We start from the raw sequence: 17,500 nt of genomic DNA, 5'->3' as shown, positions 1-17,500 counted from the left end.
ATACGCTTATTTTAAAATAGTCTTACTGGGATAACGCCACTTAGGATCAGTCTGAGCATCAGAGTTCTCTCAAAACAATGCAGAACTTTGCCCAACATCTCACCCTTAGCCTAGGAAAACACATACATCTTGGAGAAAAAAAAAAACCAAACCACGAACCTTTCATCAGTCTCTTTCACCATTCTGTTCTCCTCTACATCAGGAAAACTATCTTGGCCAGCTACAACAGTGTTACTGCTAGAGGTGGTTCCTGTATATGAGATGTCAATAAGAACACCTGTTACATGCAGCAGACAGTATTTGCAAAGCAATAGAAGCCCATAACTTAAATTTTTTTAGCAGCCACAGTCAAAGTGATCATTCTGCAAGTACTTGCGCATACGAATGAACACTGTTACCTCTACAAACCAGGACTTGCTTGCATGGCTGAATGGTGTAAAGTTTACATGCTTTGAGGGGTAGATTAACGTAATGATGCTCTTCCACTCCTTAAACTAAGCTCATTCTCAGGTGACATAACCTATTGTTTTTCAAGAATTTGGCAAAACATTGACAAGGTTGAATTTGGGATTGGTGTCTCTTAAGTATCTTTGACTACTGCAGCTCAGAAATAACGTTAGGCCTTTGAAAACAGAATTGCCACACAGTTGAGGCTCTCAGTTTTCAGGAAACTCTGCTGCTTCGGTGTATCTGCTGTGATCACAGCATTGATGATGACTTCCTGTTCTGAGAAACTAGTGGTAGAAGAACCACCTCATATGAGTTCTGAACAGCACCAAACGTTGGTAATATCCTATTAAAATAGCTGAGAGAATTAAGCATATGTTTACAAAGCATATACAACATTAGGAATCAAAAAGAACTGTCATTTAGATGTGCAACAAGGCCCTGAAACTTGCACTTTATATACACACAGATCTGAATAGGTGCAAAAGTAAGAGAGTGTTTTTTCAAAGAGATGAAGACTCAAAAGAGCAGGAGAGCATAACAGAAAAGTATACTTAGGTCATACCAGAAGCTGCAGCTGAGGCTTTGTTACTGGCAGCAAAACGGTAAAATGGAGGATTATCGCAATGCTGGACTATTGGGTTCACTGGGTCGGTTTGCTGGAGCTCAAAAAGAAGCTCTTCCATTGTCTGAATAGTGTTATTGCGACATAGATATATTGCAACCTTTTTTATCTAGAGAAGAAAATAACAGTTATTAAACTGTGTCCGAAGTGGATTGCTAAAGAAATCAATACATATTACACTGTAGTACTGTAAAGATCCAGAATGCAAATGTTACTCCTGGACAGACACCACAACCACACAACTGCATCCATCTTGTTCATACAGAAATAAAACCGCTCACTTTGACATCAAGATCATTTCCCCAGCAGAGTGAATCTGATCTAATTACCCCAAAGTTTTTGCTTACCATCCACAAATGAGCTGTTTAGGTATATAGCTATGTAACATACACATATACAAAACCCATCTAATTTTGTACCTATCATTTAAGGATATCAGCATTAACTCTGAATCACACTCAGGGATTTATAGCTTGAGTATGTGATTTCCATTGAAGATGAATCTTACTCTCTTGAATGGAGCAGAATTCTCATCTAGAAAGCTAGATCCACCCAAAACTTCATGCCTGTATTTCCAGATACAGTTGATGTGAAAGAGGTAGCTGTAGCCACCAAGAATAAGCCAGTCTCTGAGTAGCTACTTATATCTGTAATCAAAGTAATAGCACATGGAAGAAAGGCAGAGCAATTATGTATACAAACTTCATGCATCCCGATTTGAAAAATCTAAGAGTATCATTTATAGAAATTCTGGGAATTTCTATAAATCTTTTAACAAGACCTCAAACCTTATTGTATGCACCACAGCAATGAGGACTGTTGAGATACTGAGATCAAATTAGACTGAATTCTTGAGGAAAAAAAACCTGATGGCTATTAAAAGCAGAGACTCTCTCTGGCTCAAAAACATTTGATTCACAAACTGCTGGAGGTAGGAGACCGTGTGGGGAAGCATCCCTCTGGGCTTGTCTTCTTGTTTTTAAAGATGTCCCTAAACAGATGCTTATAGTGAAGCTAATACGCTGGACTGAACTGCCTATTGGCCTCACCAAGCATTGCTGTTCTTAGACTCTTAAATACCTCCATTAAAATAATTTCCTGACTGCTTCTCTTTCCCTCTTTTTTCCTCTCCTTTTCTTTTGCTTAAAGTAGAGAAAATGCACATATTCAAAGTCTCTTTTACTGTACTGTGCTAAAAATTTCCCAGGGACTTTCCAGATACAAATCCACCTTCTTTCCGAGGCTCATTTCTAGTTGGGCTCACAGTGCCACTTCCAGCTTCTTTCACCCCAGAAGGGGTCACGTTCCCTACACTGAGTCTTTGCTGAAGAGGTTTCTGAACTGTAAATATTCTAAGAAATCTTTCAGTGCATATGTGAAAGAAAGGACAGCTCAGCAATTTTCACTGGGGCACTGGGAAAAAATGCTTAAAGGAAATATAAGACACAAAGCAATGAATTTAGCTGATTGAAAAAAAATTAAAAAAATGTAAGTCAGGCATGCTTTTGGCTTGGACCCACACAGGCAGAACAGATGGCTGAAGGCATGAAGCAGCTGGTGACCGCCTTGGGGCACAGCGGGCTCCAAAAGGAGATGGGTAAACTGGCAATCTTGCAACTGAATGGTCTTTTGAGCCCAGGTGAGCTGGAACAGTGCTGATAAACTGTTCAAATTATCTTTATTTGCTAATGTGTATGTGTTATCTACATGATAATGGAAGATATGTGTTTATGGTATTAGCAGTCTTGTGTAGTTAGCAGAGTTAGGTTTGATTTCTTATCTGTAAACTCCAGGGCATTATCAAAACACTGAGCAGATGCATGTGATAAGCCCGGTGTATTTTCCTACTGCAGACAAAGCTATCAGTTAAGGGGTGACTCATAAGCACAGTCAGGCTTCCTACAGAAGCTGAAAACTTTTTCATATTTTGCAAAATCCAAGAATCAGACTTTTAACTCAACATTACAAAACACAGACTAACAGGGTGGCAGAAAACACAGGAACCTTGTCAGCTGCCACCACCAATGAAGACCTGATTGTCTTGTTAACAGCCACTGGGAGCCTGGGAGGCAGAGCAGAAAAGTCCCACGGGCAAAATAGGAGATGCTGAGCTGATGAAGCTGGACACGCCAAAACAGACTGCTCTCTTTGTGGAGTAAGAGTACTGTATTGTCCTGGAGGAGGACAGGACTGTGAGAGCCAAGGCTTCGAGGCAAGGGGGTTTGGAAAGAATTTGAAGAAAGAAGAAGTGCTATGGGTAGGAAGGGTGTTTGAAGTAGGCTGCTCAGAGCTGTGGGGTGGCAACAGTTTTGGAAAAAGGATGTGTTAAAAGCTCTGGGTTGGCAAGTATCTGGGTGGGGGGATGAGGTATGTGAGGGGCTCCTGGGCAAGAGGTGACACGGTTATCAGGCATTTCCAACCAGGCTACAGATTTAGGAGTGAGACATATACTCAGCACAGGACTACTCCTTCCTCTTAGAAAACTGCCTCTATTCCTTTCATAAGCTGTCAGAAATACAACGGCCCTCATTTTGTCTCTTATCTCTGTGATTTCCGCTTGTTCTCTGCCAACATAGCTCCTCCCTGATGGTTAGATCTCCTTGAACTGTCATGGGCTCAATTCAGTTACCTAAACATAGGCATCTACTGAGATGCCCTGGGGCCCCTAAGACATTAATGTGGAATTGCCAGGTAGGACGCAAGACCAGTAACTTCTGATGTGGGAGCCAGAGGTCTGACAGGGTACACCACAGTGCCTACAATGACAAAAGATGCCTGTGTCTCTCATCTAACCTCCTGCTCAAAGCACGGTCAACACTGAATGGAGAGCCTCTGCACTCTGTCACAATTGATGGAAAGACCTTCATTACCCTCAAGATATTTGGGATCAACCCCTTTGTCTTCTCATATAAACCTTCAGCTTGTTCTTACAGCAACTCCGCTTTCAAATCTTTCCTCTTTTGATTAGCTAGGCAAAACTGACTTTGCATATATATGCACTGATTTGAGAATACAGAACAGTAAACCCTACAAATAAAAGGAAACCAACAGGATGTCTACGGTACAATAGCAACATGTTGAAAATTTTCACGGTCTTCTATATTTCCTTTATTCTGTCATGCATAGCAGTCATAATAAATACTTTAAGCAAAGTATTATTTCAGGAACTGTAAATGAAGTATGTTCATGAGACTTCTTAGGTACGTTTAATCACATTAATAGTAATTTCAAATTTATTTCAGGGAAGTCAATAGAAAGAAACTAACTAATAAAACAGCATATTGTAATTGTGCTGGAAAACTTACTAAATTTAGGTTCTGTTTCACCCAGCAACTGAGCAATAAGGAACATGGGAATGGGACTATCTTGCTTTTCTCAGACAGTCCTGATTTTATTTTAACTTGAATAATAACAATATCCTGCACAGTTTGACTTGCAGGAACAGTTATATAATTCATGACAGCCATGCAAAGGCAAAAGTTGATATGGTAAGGAGCTTATAAATGTTAGCTATCTTGTGTCTCCTGAGATGTCCCACAGAAAGCCTTAGTCCGCTAAAGGAGAAGAGAATGTAGCACCTTCTCAAAACTACACGGTTTTCTGAAGGAACACCTAAATCTTTGCAACAAACAAACTAATAAGTTCATAGCATGTTATGTCCCACTCATGATATAACATCCATTGTTTAAAGGACTTTCAAAATTTAACTAATAGCTTTGTAAACCAATTGATTACTGAGAAAAATTATAACCATTTAGTATTTTTACTTCTCTTCATTTCTCATGCAAGTTATTTAACCTCTGAACAGCCATTCTGTCTTTTAAATAAAATTTTAAATATATATATAAATTGCATATTTTTATGCAATTCTGACATGAAAAAATATTTCTAATCTCTTTTCTCATTCATTCTGGCAATTTATGGCCAGTCCTTGTTACTGGCACCTTACACAGACATGCAAAGTTGCTCTTTGTTTGAGAGGAGCCCACCTCTTGCTTGAAATGAGGTGTGCTCCACTGGTGGAGACTGAGATTCCCACTACTCAATTCCTTTCTTGAATTTCAGTTTCTTGGCTCACTTATTCTCGTGATTTAATTTTGTACAGTGTGCTAGGGGATATGTTGGTACTTCTTATTTTTGAAACAGAAATTCATTTTCTGCAGGTGATAGCTGTTTTCTTCATTAAAACCTGTGCAACCAATAGTAAATAAAATAAAGTGCAAACACTTACATAAGGTAAAAGGATGGTATCACTGCTAACACCACATAAACTAATGAGAAACTGCAGTGTTATCCTAAGGTTGTTACTCCATTTTTCATTGTTGGCCAAAGCATTCCAGACATTTTCCATCTCTGGTCCGGGAATTTCATCTCCATACTGCAAAGGATCATAGGCATACATTTCTTGAAATACGCAGACCTCCAAACTAAGGCATGCTCTTTTAGAGCATTTTCTCATGCAAAACCAACAGTAAAATGCTGTAAAAAGTGACAAAACAGTATTTTCAAAAGCTACCTGACAGACTTCAGACCATAAACTCTATTTAAACGTATTTAGGTTCAGATCCACAGAAGGACTTAAATCACAAAAAAAAAAGTCTTTCAGGAATGTAAATTCAAAAGTTGATCCTAAAATCACGCAGTTTATTGGGTTTCATCTCTACAGTTGTTCAAGCAACTGAAGTTCTGTTTCTGCATGTCTGTACCTAAGTGCTTCAGCCTGCACAATAGTGGACAATTTGGCACCTCTCTCTTGAGTAAATCCTAGCAGAATTAAGCATTAGACAGCCCTTTGTTTTCACATTAGAAACGAGCAGCTTTTGCTCTCTTTTGCAAGACATGGTTATAGGAATACTCCCTTTTGTCCAGTCAATTAAATGGTTCGTGCATGCATCCAGGATGTGGGAGTCCAGAATTGAAGCTGTTCTGTTTCCTATGTAAAATCTTTGGCTCCCACTTCAAGAAGACTGTTTTAACCACTGCACAGACTGACATTCTGCTAGGAGAGGAGTGGCAATCTCCAGGTCATGCTATTCTACTGAAAATGATTTAATACATATTAGCTCCATCTACACTGTCACTGGCATCTACATCTACTGTCATCTACACTGGCGCTTCCAGGTGCCAGTTCCTTTATCCCACATAGAGACTCAAAGCTAGGTCAATCGATATGGTTTGAAGAAAGCATACTTGTTCACCCTGGAACAAAAACTTTGTGTGGTTTTGGAAGCAACTTACTCCAAGGACTGCTGCTGATAGGCAGTAAAGGTGAGACTGCATCACATCTGTTTTCAACCCATAAAATTCCTCTGACAATATCCTAGAGACTCCGTACCATCAGATAATTCACAAGCCAGTATCATGCCCTGGATATGCAACCAGGGCATATTCTTACCCCCAAATAAACTTTCATCTGCTGCCTTAGACATTAACCTGGGAGGTGATACAGGAGGGAACTGAACTTAGTTCCTCTATAAGTAATCCTTAATGTTCTCACTATTAAGGATTTTTTAAAAAGGGTAAAACACTTTTCTTTGTTCATGTTTTGAAAGAGAACAGTTTTAGCATTGTCCTTAAAAGTAAAAGTGAAGGAACTTCTTCAAAAACAAGGTTGTGTCTGATTAGTACAGACTATTCCAGTGCAAAATTTCTGGTATCAGAGGGAAGCAACCTAAGTACCTTTTGCCTAAGAAACCTAAGTTGGAATATTTCAGAAATTGTGTTACAGGTCGGTCTGTTTGTTTGTTTCGCTTTTTTACCTTGGCTGTCATATACATGAGATTATTAAGAACCAGTGAGGTGGCCTCAGGAGAGCCCCAGCCATTGCCTTTTAGTCCACTTGTGACTGCTATTTCCCCATCCTTGTCCTTCAGTTCATCTTCTGGAGTGGTAGGGCTTGAACCAGGGAGGAGCAGTCTGTTGTCTACGAGTTCAATATTATGAAGCCACGGTAGCAGATAGGTAAGCATGATCTGTCTTCCATTTGGATGTGTTGTTGGAAATCGCTGGCTCACCTCTAAAATAGTAAAAGTTGAAAAGGACAACATGGTAGTTTATGAAGGAAGCCTTAAATACATGGTTGAAATCAGATTTCTGATGTGTGTTAGACCACCTGATGGATTTTACCTTGCAAACCACAAGCATACAAAAGCATGTACCAGAGCTTCCTGAAGAGAAACATTAATTTAATGTTCAATAATAGCAAGCAATTGGTCAGGTCTTCTGACTAAAATAACTAACATAGTCTGGGCTTAGAAACAGAAAGTTGCCCCTCGTTACTGTGCCGTATTAAGTGAAACGGATGTCAATAAAGAGGAAAAAGGATAATTCAGTTACTGGTGGTTATTCTAGAATTTCAAGAGCTTTTGGAGAATTACAATAAACATAAGAATTCTGCAGAATTACAAGTGCCCCATCAACCTCCACATTTCTAAGCTATAGTTTAAGTCTTAAGGCACTTATTATACTGAGTTTACAAAACCACCTTGCATATATTAGGAGTTTTATTTCCTGTGGGGAGACCTATAAAATTCATAGTTGGCTGCCAGTCCAGGAGTGCTTCTATACAGCACTTTATATAGTTTATAAAAAAAGAAATAGCACTGTAAGGGAAAGGGATTTGGAAAATCTGGGATAAGAAATACAGTGACAGGCTTCCTGCCAAGGTGAACCGTATTAGCTCTCTTTACCAGAATTATTCTGTAAAATCAGTACAGTTAACATTTCCTTTCTTTTCTTGCTGCCTGGTTTTTAAAAATCTTCAAGACATACACTGTTCTCTCTCCTTATGATTCTAGATGTATAGAAAGGGGCTCTGATTTGGACTGTGTATCTGAGTTCTTTTAAACAACACAGCCACTACAGCAACATGAATAGATGGTAACAATAATAATGAACAACATTTGCTTTTTTTAAGATAAATGAGCCATCAGAATTTCCCTACACCAGTTATTTATAACTCATGGTATCTTCAGCACTGAGAAATGGATGATGTATTGTTCCTTTACCCTTCCTCCAGCCCCTACAGACTGAGTAAAAACAACAGAAAGGGATTTCAAGAGCCAGTAGGAATTCCCACGATTACAGACATTGCATTCTGTTATTTTGAAATTAGAGCAACACATTAGATACATTAAACCAGACAGATACGTCTCAAAACGTCCTTGTTCCCAGGAATGGTCTCAGAGTGGGCATATTCTGAATGGTGTCCTGCAGGTCTGATTCTTTAGCATTTTCCTCAGTAACCCTGACAAAATGTATTTCTGATAAAATTAAAATGATACTAAGACTTGCCGATATGACAAATAATGGAAGGTAGAGATCACTGATTCAGAGTGATTTGAATCATTGGTAAAACTGGGCGTACGCAACCAATCTTCCCAAAGTTAAAGTCATGTTTATATAAAATGAAGAATTCTATCCTCACAAGTATCATCTATATAAATGTATGTATAAGAAGAATCACTATGCTTAACATGAGAACCCATTATAGTAGAGTTTGCCAATGTCACTTTAACTTATTCAGGGCCCTTGTAATTTCAAAGTTACCCTAAGATGACACAAGCGGCACAGAGTCCCCAAACAGGGTTTTTAAATAGTTATTCTGTACTTTGTATAAGTATCTCTAGGAAATATATATTGCATTCCTAAATCTGATTTGACCTGAACCAGAATAAAAACAGGTCAAGCTAAATTTATAAACAGAATTGCTGTTCACAGGTGGAAATGTCTTAGCAGTCTACCATTTGTAGAAAAATGTAAAGTAGATAATAAGTCAAATAGATATAGGTACCTGAAAAAAGTGGAAGGGTAAGTTCAGGATACATCCTTGCTAGTTCATATGAAAGAAGGGCAAGTGAGACACTGTAAAGAGGTGGCAATGGACCATGTGTACCATACAAGATACTGCCCGGTCTTTGCTCAGCTACCTTTTTTGAATAAACAAAAAGCTTTGATTCAAGGATCTATAAAAGACAAAAAAATAATGTAATGAGACAATAAAAATTCATTAATTCAGGAAATGTCAGCATTTCAAGTTTAGATATCAAAGAATGATCTATATGCCTCTGAGTATACTGCCCAAATTTGAAAGACACTATAACTAATATTTTTCCATTAATTTTTATATAAATATTCCCATAAGTATTTATAGCCAAGACAAAACTAATTGTTTATTTTCAAAACAAAACTAAAAAGCAAATAAACAGTACTTTATAAGAAATTCACAAAAACCCGCCAAAGATAGGAGGACAAAAAAAGTAGCTGATACATGCCTGCATAAGTTGCATGGAAATTTCATAAATCTCTCTGTTGGTGTCAGATGCTTTGAACAGCACCAAGTTTAAAAGCGTCACTATATCAAAAGGATAGTTCCTAGAAGAATAAACAGTACATTTTTGTGAATGTTGGTGAGGAATGCAGATTATATTCACTCTGATTTACTCTGTAATATGGTCTAAAGAGAATGTCATCTTTCTTTTCTCTGTTCTACCACCAGAATATGGGAAAGGGAGCTCTTATGAATATACACTGCTTGATCAAAGGGCTATCTGGTGAATGGGAAGAAAGAAAGGATTATTTATAACTACCCTAGACTAATGCTTAGGAATGCACTGAGTTACCCACAGTGAGAAATGCAATACCTGTGTCTATAACTGTCAATTCATTTTAATTTATAACATAAACTGTTCATAGAACAGGCCAACACCCATGAGAGAAGATGGGTAGCATGAAAATTTCCAGGGATAAAGTACTTCTTAAGCCAAGCTGCAATTAAAACAGTTCCTTTGGAGAAAAGACACTCCCTCTGATATGAACATTCCCAGATGTTAGACAGTTCTATCAAAATTGTTTTCAAAGAGTAAACATGAAGAACTGTTTCAAAAAGTCCGCTATCTATAAAGTCAACATTAATTGTAAGGGTAAACATATTAAAGTGTTAACTTAATGAAAATATTGCTAGAAAAGCAATACCCATGTCACAATATTTGGATTGTCACTAAATAAGTTTCCGCTTTCTCATGATGATTTGTAAATGCACCTGATTCAATTGTGAACCATCAATTTCTAACCCTAGATGTGAGCTACTGTGCTCCTGGATGGCTGCAGAATGCCTATGTGGACATTTTAGTGTTAAAAAACATGGCAAATAAATGTGTGGCATGGGACATTCTTGGTAATTCCAAATACTAGCTGCAATCCATCCTCTACACCTGTCTCTTTGTCCTTCCACTAAGTTTAAAAAATAATAATAAAAAAGAAATTAAGGGAGGTAGCTTCTTTCTACAAAGACGGACATCAGCAATGAGACACACTACTGCTCATTATACAGGTAGTTTAAGCAGTGGCCTCTCTATACATGTTGATAGGCGATAGAGGAAAAACTGTTAACAGCTTTCAAATATTAATAAAAATCCCCAACTTGATAGAAATGGGACTTTCCCTTCAAAGTAAATCATGCGGATCATACTCTCAATTTTTACCATAGGCATGGGAAAGATCAGTTTCTACGACACAGTGGCATAGGTAACACAATCCAAGGAAAAAAGACTGGCTGAAAACCTGATATGTTTATGTGTTCATTAAACAAAAAAAACCCCTTAAAATAACTGAATTTGCAAAACCAAAATTCCATTCATATTTTTAAAATCGCAATATAATGCAGTCTATAGTCTAGTTCCTGTAAGAACAAAATGTTTTTACAGATAAATTCTAAAATACTTGACTTGTTTTGATTTGCTATATACCAAGTATTTCTCTATTGAACTATGCTGATCAGACATCTTGCCAAATTATTTTTTGTCAAGAGTAAAATTTTCAGATTTATTTTAATTAGATGCAAATTATCTTCGGTTTTTTAGATTACCATTGAATTTCTCTACAAATTTTGTCTTGAAAAAATACCAAAAAAAAGGGATAGATTTTTACAAAGGCCTGACACATAAGCAATATTTTTATTTGTGTCTTCATGTAGCTTGTGCTTGCTTAGCATTAGCAGCAATGATGATACCAGTCTACAGAAAAGGAACTGGTAACCAAATCAAACGAAAGCCAGTTAGAAAAAGAACAAAATAATGACTTTCAAGCTAATAACATTTAAAACAGTTTTCCTTTTATAAAGTAAATGAAAAACTTCCAAATCTTTTGAAACCAGATTTATGACCTATGTTCAAATTCAAGTGTTGTGGTTATTTTGTATCTTCCTGAGAAAAATAACATAAATATGCCATAGATTTCAAATATACATATAGTAAGAGCATCTTCTACCAAGCACATCACTTTGTTTTCAGAATCATGGAAATAAAGCGAGACAGTCCCCAAGAATTGTTTGAGAGGATATAACGTAAGAGTGTGACTAATGATCTTTACAACACAAGCTGAACCTCCAGTTTTCTTTACATTTGAAAGTGTAGATTAATAGATGTAATTAATACCTGCTTCCACACACAGTTGCAATGGCTTTGAAACATCCAGAGGCAAGCTGGTATGATCCAGTATAACATCGATCTATAGCCCAGTTGAAGAGATTGATTTGATCAGGATTCAGTTCTAGCAACAGGACTACAACTTCACAGCCAAGCTGATGAACCTGAGTATATAAATACATGTCAAAACATGATTGGTGAGATCAGATATGTTCATTCTCTACAATTCTTAGAGTGACACAGGCAAAACAAGGGGAAAACGGAGTATTCAACATAAGTACAAAGAAATCAGAAAATTTATCATAAATTTATTTTAGGGATAGCAGAGTTGAAATGTGACTCAGTTCTCAATACTCCTCACTTGAAAGAAAATCGTATGTACAAAGACTACATAAATGAAATAATTTTCAAAGGAGGTTTCCAAAATTAAGCACGGAAAAAAGCAGAATCTTTGGAAAATCTAAGACACTTGACAGGTGTTCTTGGGCAACTTCCATTTGTACTGGTTAACTGATTTGTTAAATGTTTATTTCCTGCTTCATGTGAGTTTCATAAACATGACACACTTTCATGTTTATCCTTCTTTTGACTCACACAGAAGCAAGGCAGACAAAGAAAAATACCTTTTGCAAGCCTAGGGGTATGAAAACTTGTATGTTTAATCCAACTACATCAAGCAATGTAACAACTCTCCCTACAGACCTTGTATCACTTAATCCTGGTACTACCACTGCTACAAACACATCACAACTAAGGCTTGGACTGTGCTTTTGTGTTCCTTCACTAGAGGATAGTACTGGAACACCAAACACTAATGCCTATTAATATTCTGTCACCAAGTGTAGGTAACTACTTGTAAAGACTGCAAATGATATTTGATGATAATGGACCGGGTACGATCCTTCTCATTTAAATCTGAACCAGTTGTATAGGCAATGCAATTTAGTTACAGTCCTTCATTACAATGATTAATCATGAATTATAGTGATTAGCTTAGGGGAAACAAATTTCACCTATCATATCAAAATTTTGCATTTCAAAGGGAAAAGTTAAAAAAAGGTAATTTTTGTCCCCAGTTACTTTATGAGTGGTATATACTAATGACCAGTTAGACATGGTGATATAGTATTTGTTGATGATAATAAAAACATATCAGGAGGAAAAGTGTATATTTTCCTTTCTCTTGTTCTGTACGTTTCCTTCCCACATCCATAAGAATTTCAATTATACATATCACTTACATATATCTTTATAGCTCCATCCCTACCAACATTCCAAAATCTTATCTAATTTCCAAAAGATTTTCTCTGTAGCTACCCCTTCTTTCTTCTAATTTGTCCAAACTTTTTTTTTCCTAATCAATTACCATTTCTACAGCAGTATCCTTTAGCTGCTCCACAAGGCTTTAGGTTTTGCTGTCTGCATTTTTTTAGCAATCACAGTCACCTGTGCTGGTATGAGACTTTTAGGGAGAACAGCAGGTCAAAGTGCAAGATACTACAAAGGGAAAGATCATTGTTCTCTCTCTCCACTTGATATAAATCACCAATCTACTCCTCCTTAATCAAAGAGATAGTCCAATCAGCTATAAATACAGAAATATGACTGAGTAGTTACAAAGTCAAAACCCATCTTCACAGAAATGGAAAATTGCAAGAATAATCTATTACATGTTCTTTAAACAGACAAAAAAATTCTTTCTTTCCTCTCCTGAATCATTTATCCTCTTGACTTCTTTGGAAGATCTACCTACTCACTTTCACTCAGATCTGTTTCACCAGCATCTATGTTACCAAGCAGGAAGGGATTTTACATTCTTATTCCACAGAAACTTGAAGCAGGTGGGTGGAAGTACTCCAAATAGAAATACAAATATTTTTGAGCTCGTGCCATTTTTAACCTTTCTTTATCAGCAGATGAAAAGCCTAAATTTCCGTTGCAAGCAACACTGAGCCATAAAGCAATTTTTTTAGCTTATTATTTACCTACATTATATTTTCAGGAATAGTGATTCTTTTACTTTTTAAATGCTTTAAAATTAGTTACACTTTTGTATGCGAACCTTGCATAAAGCTATTGTTTCCTTCTCAAAATAGAACGTATACAGTCATAGTTCTTACAGTCACAAACTCTTTACTCACCCAGTACAGAGATTAAAATTACTCATCAGTGTTGCATTTTGGTGAGTACTTACACGTAAATCTTGACAAGCCAGAATGTTATCAAGCCATTTGTAAAGATATCCATCAGGGGAAAGACCAACATTATCAAATACAGGTCCACAGCAGAGCACAGCTGACATGGCCTAAAAACACAAGAAACTTCAGTTACACAAAAAAGTAACATGAATGAACCTTTCAGAATGATTTGAGCCCAGATCCAGGCTCACAGGACTGCCACTTGTTCACTTGTTTTTCTTTTCGCGGGAACTATGGTGAAAACAGCTGATTTTGCTAGAATTCAATAATTATGTTGCTACAGATGTTACTGGATTCAAGATAATGCTCAGTTTAAGCATTTTGGAAGGAATACTATAGCCCAGTTTCCCCATTCTTCAAGACACATTTTGTCATTTTACCCAGTCTTCATAAATCAAGCTACAAAAACAACTAAAATACACAGATGTTTCAATAGAATCTTTCTGAAAAAATTACAACTGTTTTATACCAAGTGATGCAGCTTATATAAGTACATAAGCTGTTATTTTCACAGCTCACTTATGTGGGGGAGTTGCAACTGGTTTTGCTGCAAAAGTATTTTATTATTATTGAGCACATCTCCAGGAAAGCGTGGGAGACAGCCCTGAGATGTGCATGTGATACTGAATTGGTACTATATTTAATTTCAGAGCCTAAGATCCTCTCACTGACTGATAACCTGTTAATGAACAGCTAAGTAAAATTTTAAAATGCATTCTGGTTTTGAAAATAATTAGCCTTGAAAAGTGTCTACAAAGAAACAAATGCATAACTTCAGTGGCTCATACTGCTATATTCTATGATACCACTGTACATGTACATATGAGTATACAAGTTTGCATCAAGTATGCCAATTCCAATTTCTGTGAAATAAAAGGAAATAAACCCCATGATTACTTTTACTTTGACTGGAAAATTGCTATTACTGATTTTGACAGTGAAACTTTAATACCTTTAATGCACAATACTGGTATCTTGTAATCTGATGATTTCTATCACTGTAACGGTCCAGCGGTGTGAACATAATACTGAAAGGTCCTGCCCACTGGCTGAATAAGATGAACAGGTGATGCCTCAAGCTCTGCTGAGGGAAGAGAAATCTCCTGTGGTGAACTAAGTGAAGAGAAATAGAAATAGTTGTGATTTGTTAATGTTAAATACACATTCATGTGGCAGAGATGATGACATGAAATTCAAATTTCTACAAGAAGGGAGTTTTTCTTAAATGTTCAATATACACTTACTCCAAAGTATCTAAGCTCCTTTTAAAAATCTAACGCAGTGAGTAAGATGCATCTTATTTCTAAGAACCTTCAGGTCTGAATTAATGTGTAGTTATACAAAGATGTACATCTGACTTCAGGAACAGCATGCAAGAAACTAATTATAGAATCAGGCTTTTCACTACCTCTTACATTCCTTTAGTGACAAATGTTTACTTGTTTTTTCCAATCCTTTAAATGCAAGCCCAAACAATACATATGTCTTATTCTAATACAGTAATAGGTAGGGACAAGAAATAAAAGAAACTTGGTGCCTGTTTGTTTATGACAAAGATGTGGTATATTTTCTGAACAGCTAAATTACCTGAGCAAATGAAAAACATCTATGAATTCTTAACCATGTGCAGAAAAAAAAGAGAAATCTTTTAAACAATAGTTTTAATTCCCCTAAGCAAAACATGATGGCAGAGGCAGTACTACTTTATTAAAGAGACTGGCAAACTGCTACTGGCCAATTATTTTTCACCTAGAAACTGTGCTGGAAGCCAACATTGTCTAACTAGACAATACTAACACAAATCAATATGAACAGTGGCTAAAGATGATAGATGTTGACACAATAAACATTTGTTTGCCAGGAGTTAAATGTTATGGCTTTGTTAGTTATTGATAAATTTTAAAGCTGTCTTGTTAGCAGAAAATACATCTCTGAATTATTGAAATGCATCAGTTATTACTGTATTCTCTCAAAACATACAACATGGCTGTTTCATTGTGGAAAATTCATACAATATGCAGTTATTGGTCATGTGCCTTGTAGAACGTGAGAATGAAGGCAAAGAGGAAGGCCTTTGCAAATACTCATGGCAAAGTAACTACTACAGAACTTCTGTATTGTTAATGAGCATCATTTAGAAGAGGAATAAAGGAAGGAAATTCAGTATTTTGTTTGTTATCAGCAGCTAAGAACTTGACACCACTCAGTTCAAAGGGATTTTTTTACTGTCTTAAATGAGAATAGCATGGATGCCATTTTTTCCTTATTTTGTTCAACTACTATATAATTTTTATGTATCTTATAGCTGAAAGCAACTATAAAACTTTGACAAAATTTGCACACTGGAAACTTACATGAAAGCATTTGTATATTATTTATTCCCTTACTTTACTCTTTTGAATTCCTTTGTATTTGCTGCTACCAACGCTGCTGTGTCCTGTCATAAATGATCTGGAGAGAGCAGATTTACATAGACTGAGTAAGCTCCAGATCTTATCTTCCAGTAATTACACGGAGGCCTTTAAAGCAGACTTTTTTAAAATGTTTTGCTAATGGAATTACATTTCTGAAGTGATCTTGCAATATCTAAAAGGCATGAAATCAATTGGAGAAATCTTTGCTATACAACTGGAGTCAGGCAACATGGGATACAGTTTCAACACCTTGGGCAAGTTTTTCACTACATTTAAAATTGTACATTTTCTGCACCTATCTATTCTTCAAGGCCTGTCTGAGTTTATGAAGAGTCTGGCAATAAACTCAAAGGGAAGAAAATAAGGCCTTATGTCAAAGAAATCTGGAGCCCCTAGAGGTCACAGACAATTTCTTTGCTGGGCTTTTAAAGAGGTGATTCTTATATACAAATATTACAAGCTTCATCAAGCTTTATAGTTTTTTATTTGACTCTTAATAGACTTTCGAACACATTTTTGTCCACATTGCCCTTTACGTTCGTTATATGACAATTCACAAGCAGTGAAAAAAGCACAGGAAAAAAAGAAATAAAAAATTACTTTTCCAATACATATATTAAATGAAATTTCATAGTATGTTGAGATAATTTAGCACCATACCTGGAACACACTGAATCAAGTTGGCAATCATTGCACTGAAATGTGCTCTCATATCCTTAAGGATTTCGACTTCTTTATCATTTTCAGCCTCCAGAAGCATGCGAGTCAGATCAACATACTCTAAGAACAAGGCTCCAAGGGCTAACGTATCTCTTTCTAAGGCTCCATTTGTACTAGCATAAAGGAAAGTTTTACATTAATATATAGTAACAGTGTAGTTATACTACAGCTTTCTGAAGAAATGCATAAAAATCTTCAAAAATTCTTCAAAGAACATACTGACATAAACTCAGTGTTGCAAACACTGAAAATTATTTCACTTAAAGATCAATATTTATGATGAGTGATAGTCCTACCTGTCACTTATAACACCAGCATCAGCAAGTAGTTCAAAAATTCGCAGTAACTGCAGTCTCAGCAGATCGCGGCGTTCTCGACGTTTCTTGTTCTTGGAATTTAAAAAAATAACCATTTTTTATATGCATAGGTGCATACATTAAAAACTAGTAACTGCAGAAATGTCAGTACAGTAGTGAGATTTAAGAATTCCAGTTCAAGCATTTTCTTCATGAAGGATCTTGATTGCTTTTGGATATTTCATTATAACAGTGTGCTTATGCATCAACACAGAACTAAATATGATCAAATTTTTGTCTTTGTAACTATTCTTGAACAAACTGTTAACAGCTACCTTAGTCTTCATTGAAAATGTGGAAATGAAATAATGAAATA

The 17,500-nt window shown here is 36.4% G+C and overlaps 1 protein-coding gene across 2 annotated transcripts in view; it reads right to left on the bottom strand.

Moving 5' to 3' along the window:
- FRY (FRY microtubule binding protein) overlaps nt 1–17,500 on the bottom strand; it is a 176,810-nt gene that overhangs the window by 63,100 nt on the left and 96,210 nt on the right. For both annotated transcript variants that reach the window (XM_050901481.1, XM_050901473.1), the window contains exons 25-35: nt 17,125–17,216; nt 16,769–16,941; nt 14,647–14,807; nt 13,691–13,801; nt 11,506–11,660; nt 9,346–9,445; nt 8,865–9,036; nt 6,832–7,088; nt 5,304–5,450; nt 1,013–1,181; nt 160–250 (exon numbers count right to left, since the gene is read on the bottom strand). In XM_050901481.1, the coding sequence (XP_050757438.1) occupies nt 160–250; nt 1,013–1,181; nt 5,304–5,450; nt 6,832–7,088; nt 8,865–9,036; nt 9,346–9,445; nt 11,506–11,660; nt 13,691–13,801; nt 14,647–14,807; nt 16,769–16,941; nt 17,125–17,216 (1,628 nt within the window). The remainder of the gene's footprint in view (nt 1–159; nt 251–1,012; nt 1,182–5,303; nt 5,451–6,831; nt 7,089–8,864; nt 9,037–9,345; nt 9,446–11,505; nt 11,661–13,690; nt 13,802–14,646; nt 14,808–16,768; nt 16,942–17,124; nt 17,217–17,500) is intronic.

This window comes from Gymnogyps californianus, chromosome 1 (genome assembly GCF_018139145.2).
Source record: "Gymnogyps californianus isolate 813 chromosome 1, ASM1813914v2, whole genome shotgun sequence".
Taxonomy (NCBI): Eukaryota; Metazoa; Chordata; class Aves; order Accipitriformes; family Cathartidae; genus Gymnogyps; species Gymnogyps californianus.
This window is presented reverse-complemented; position numbering and strand designations above follow the sequence as displayed.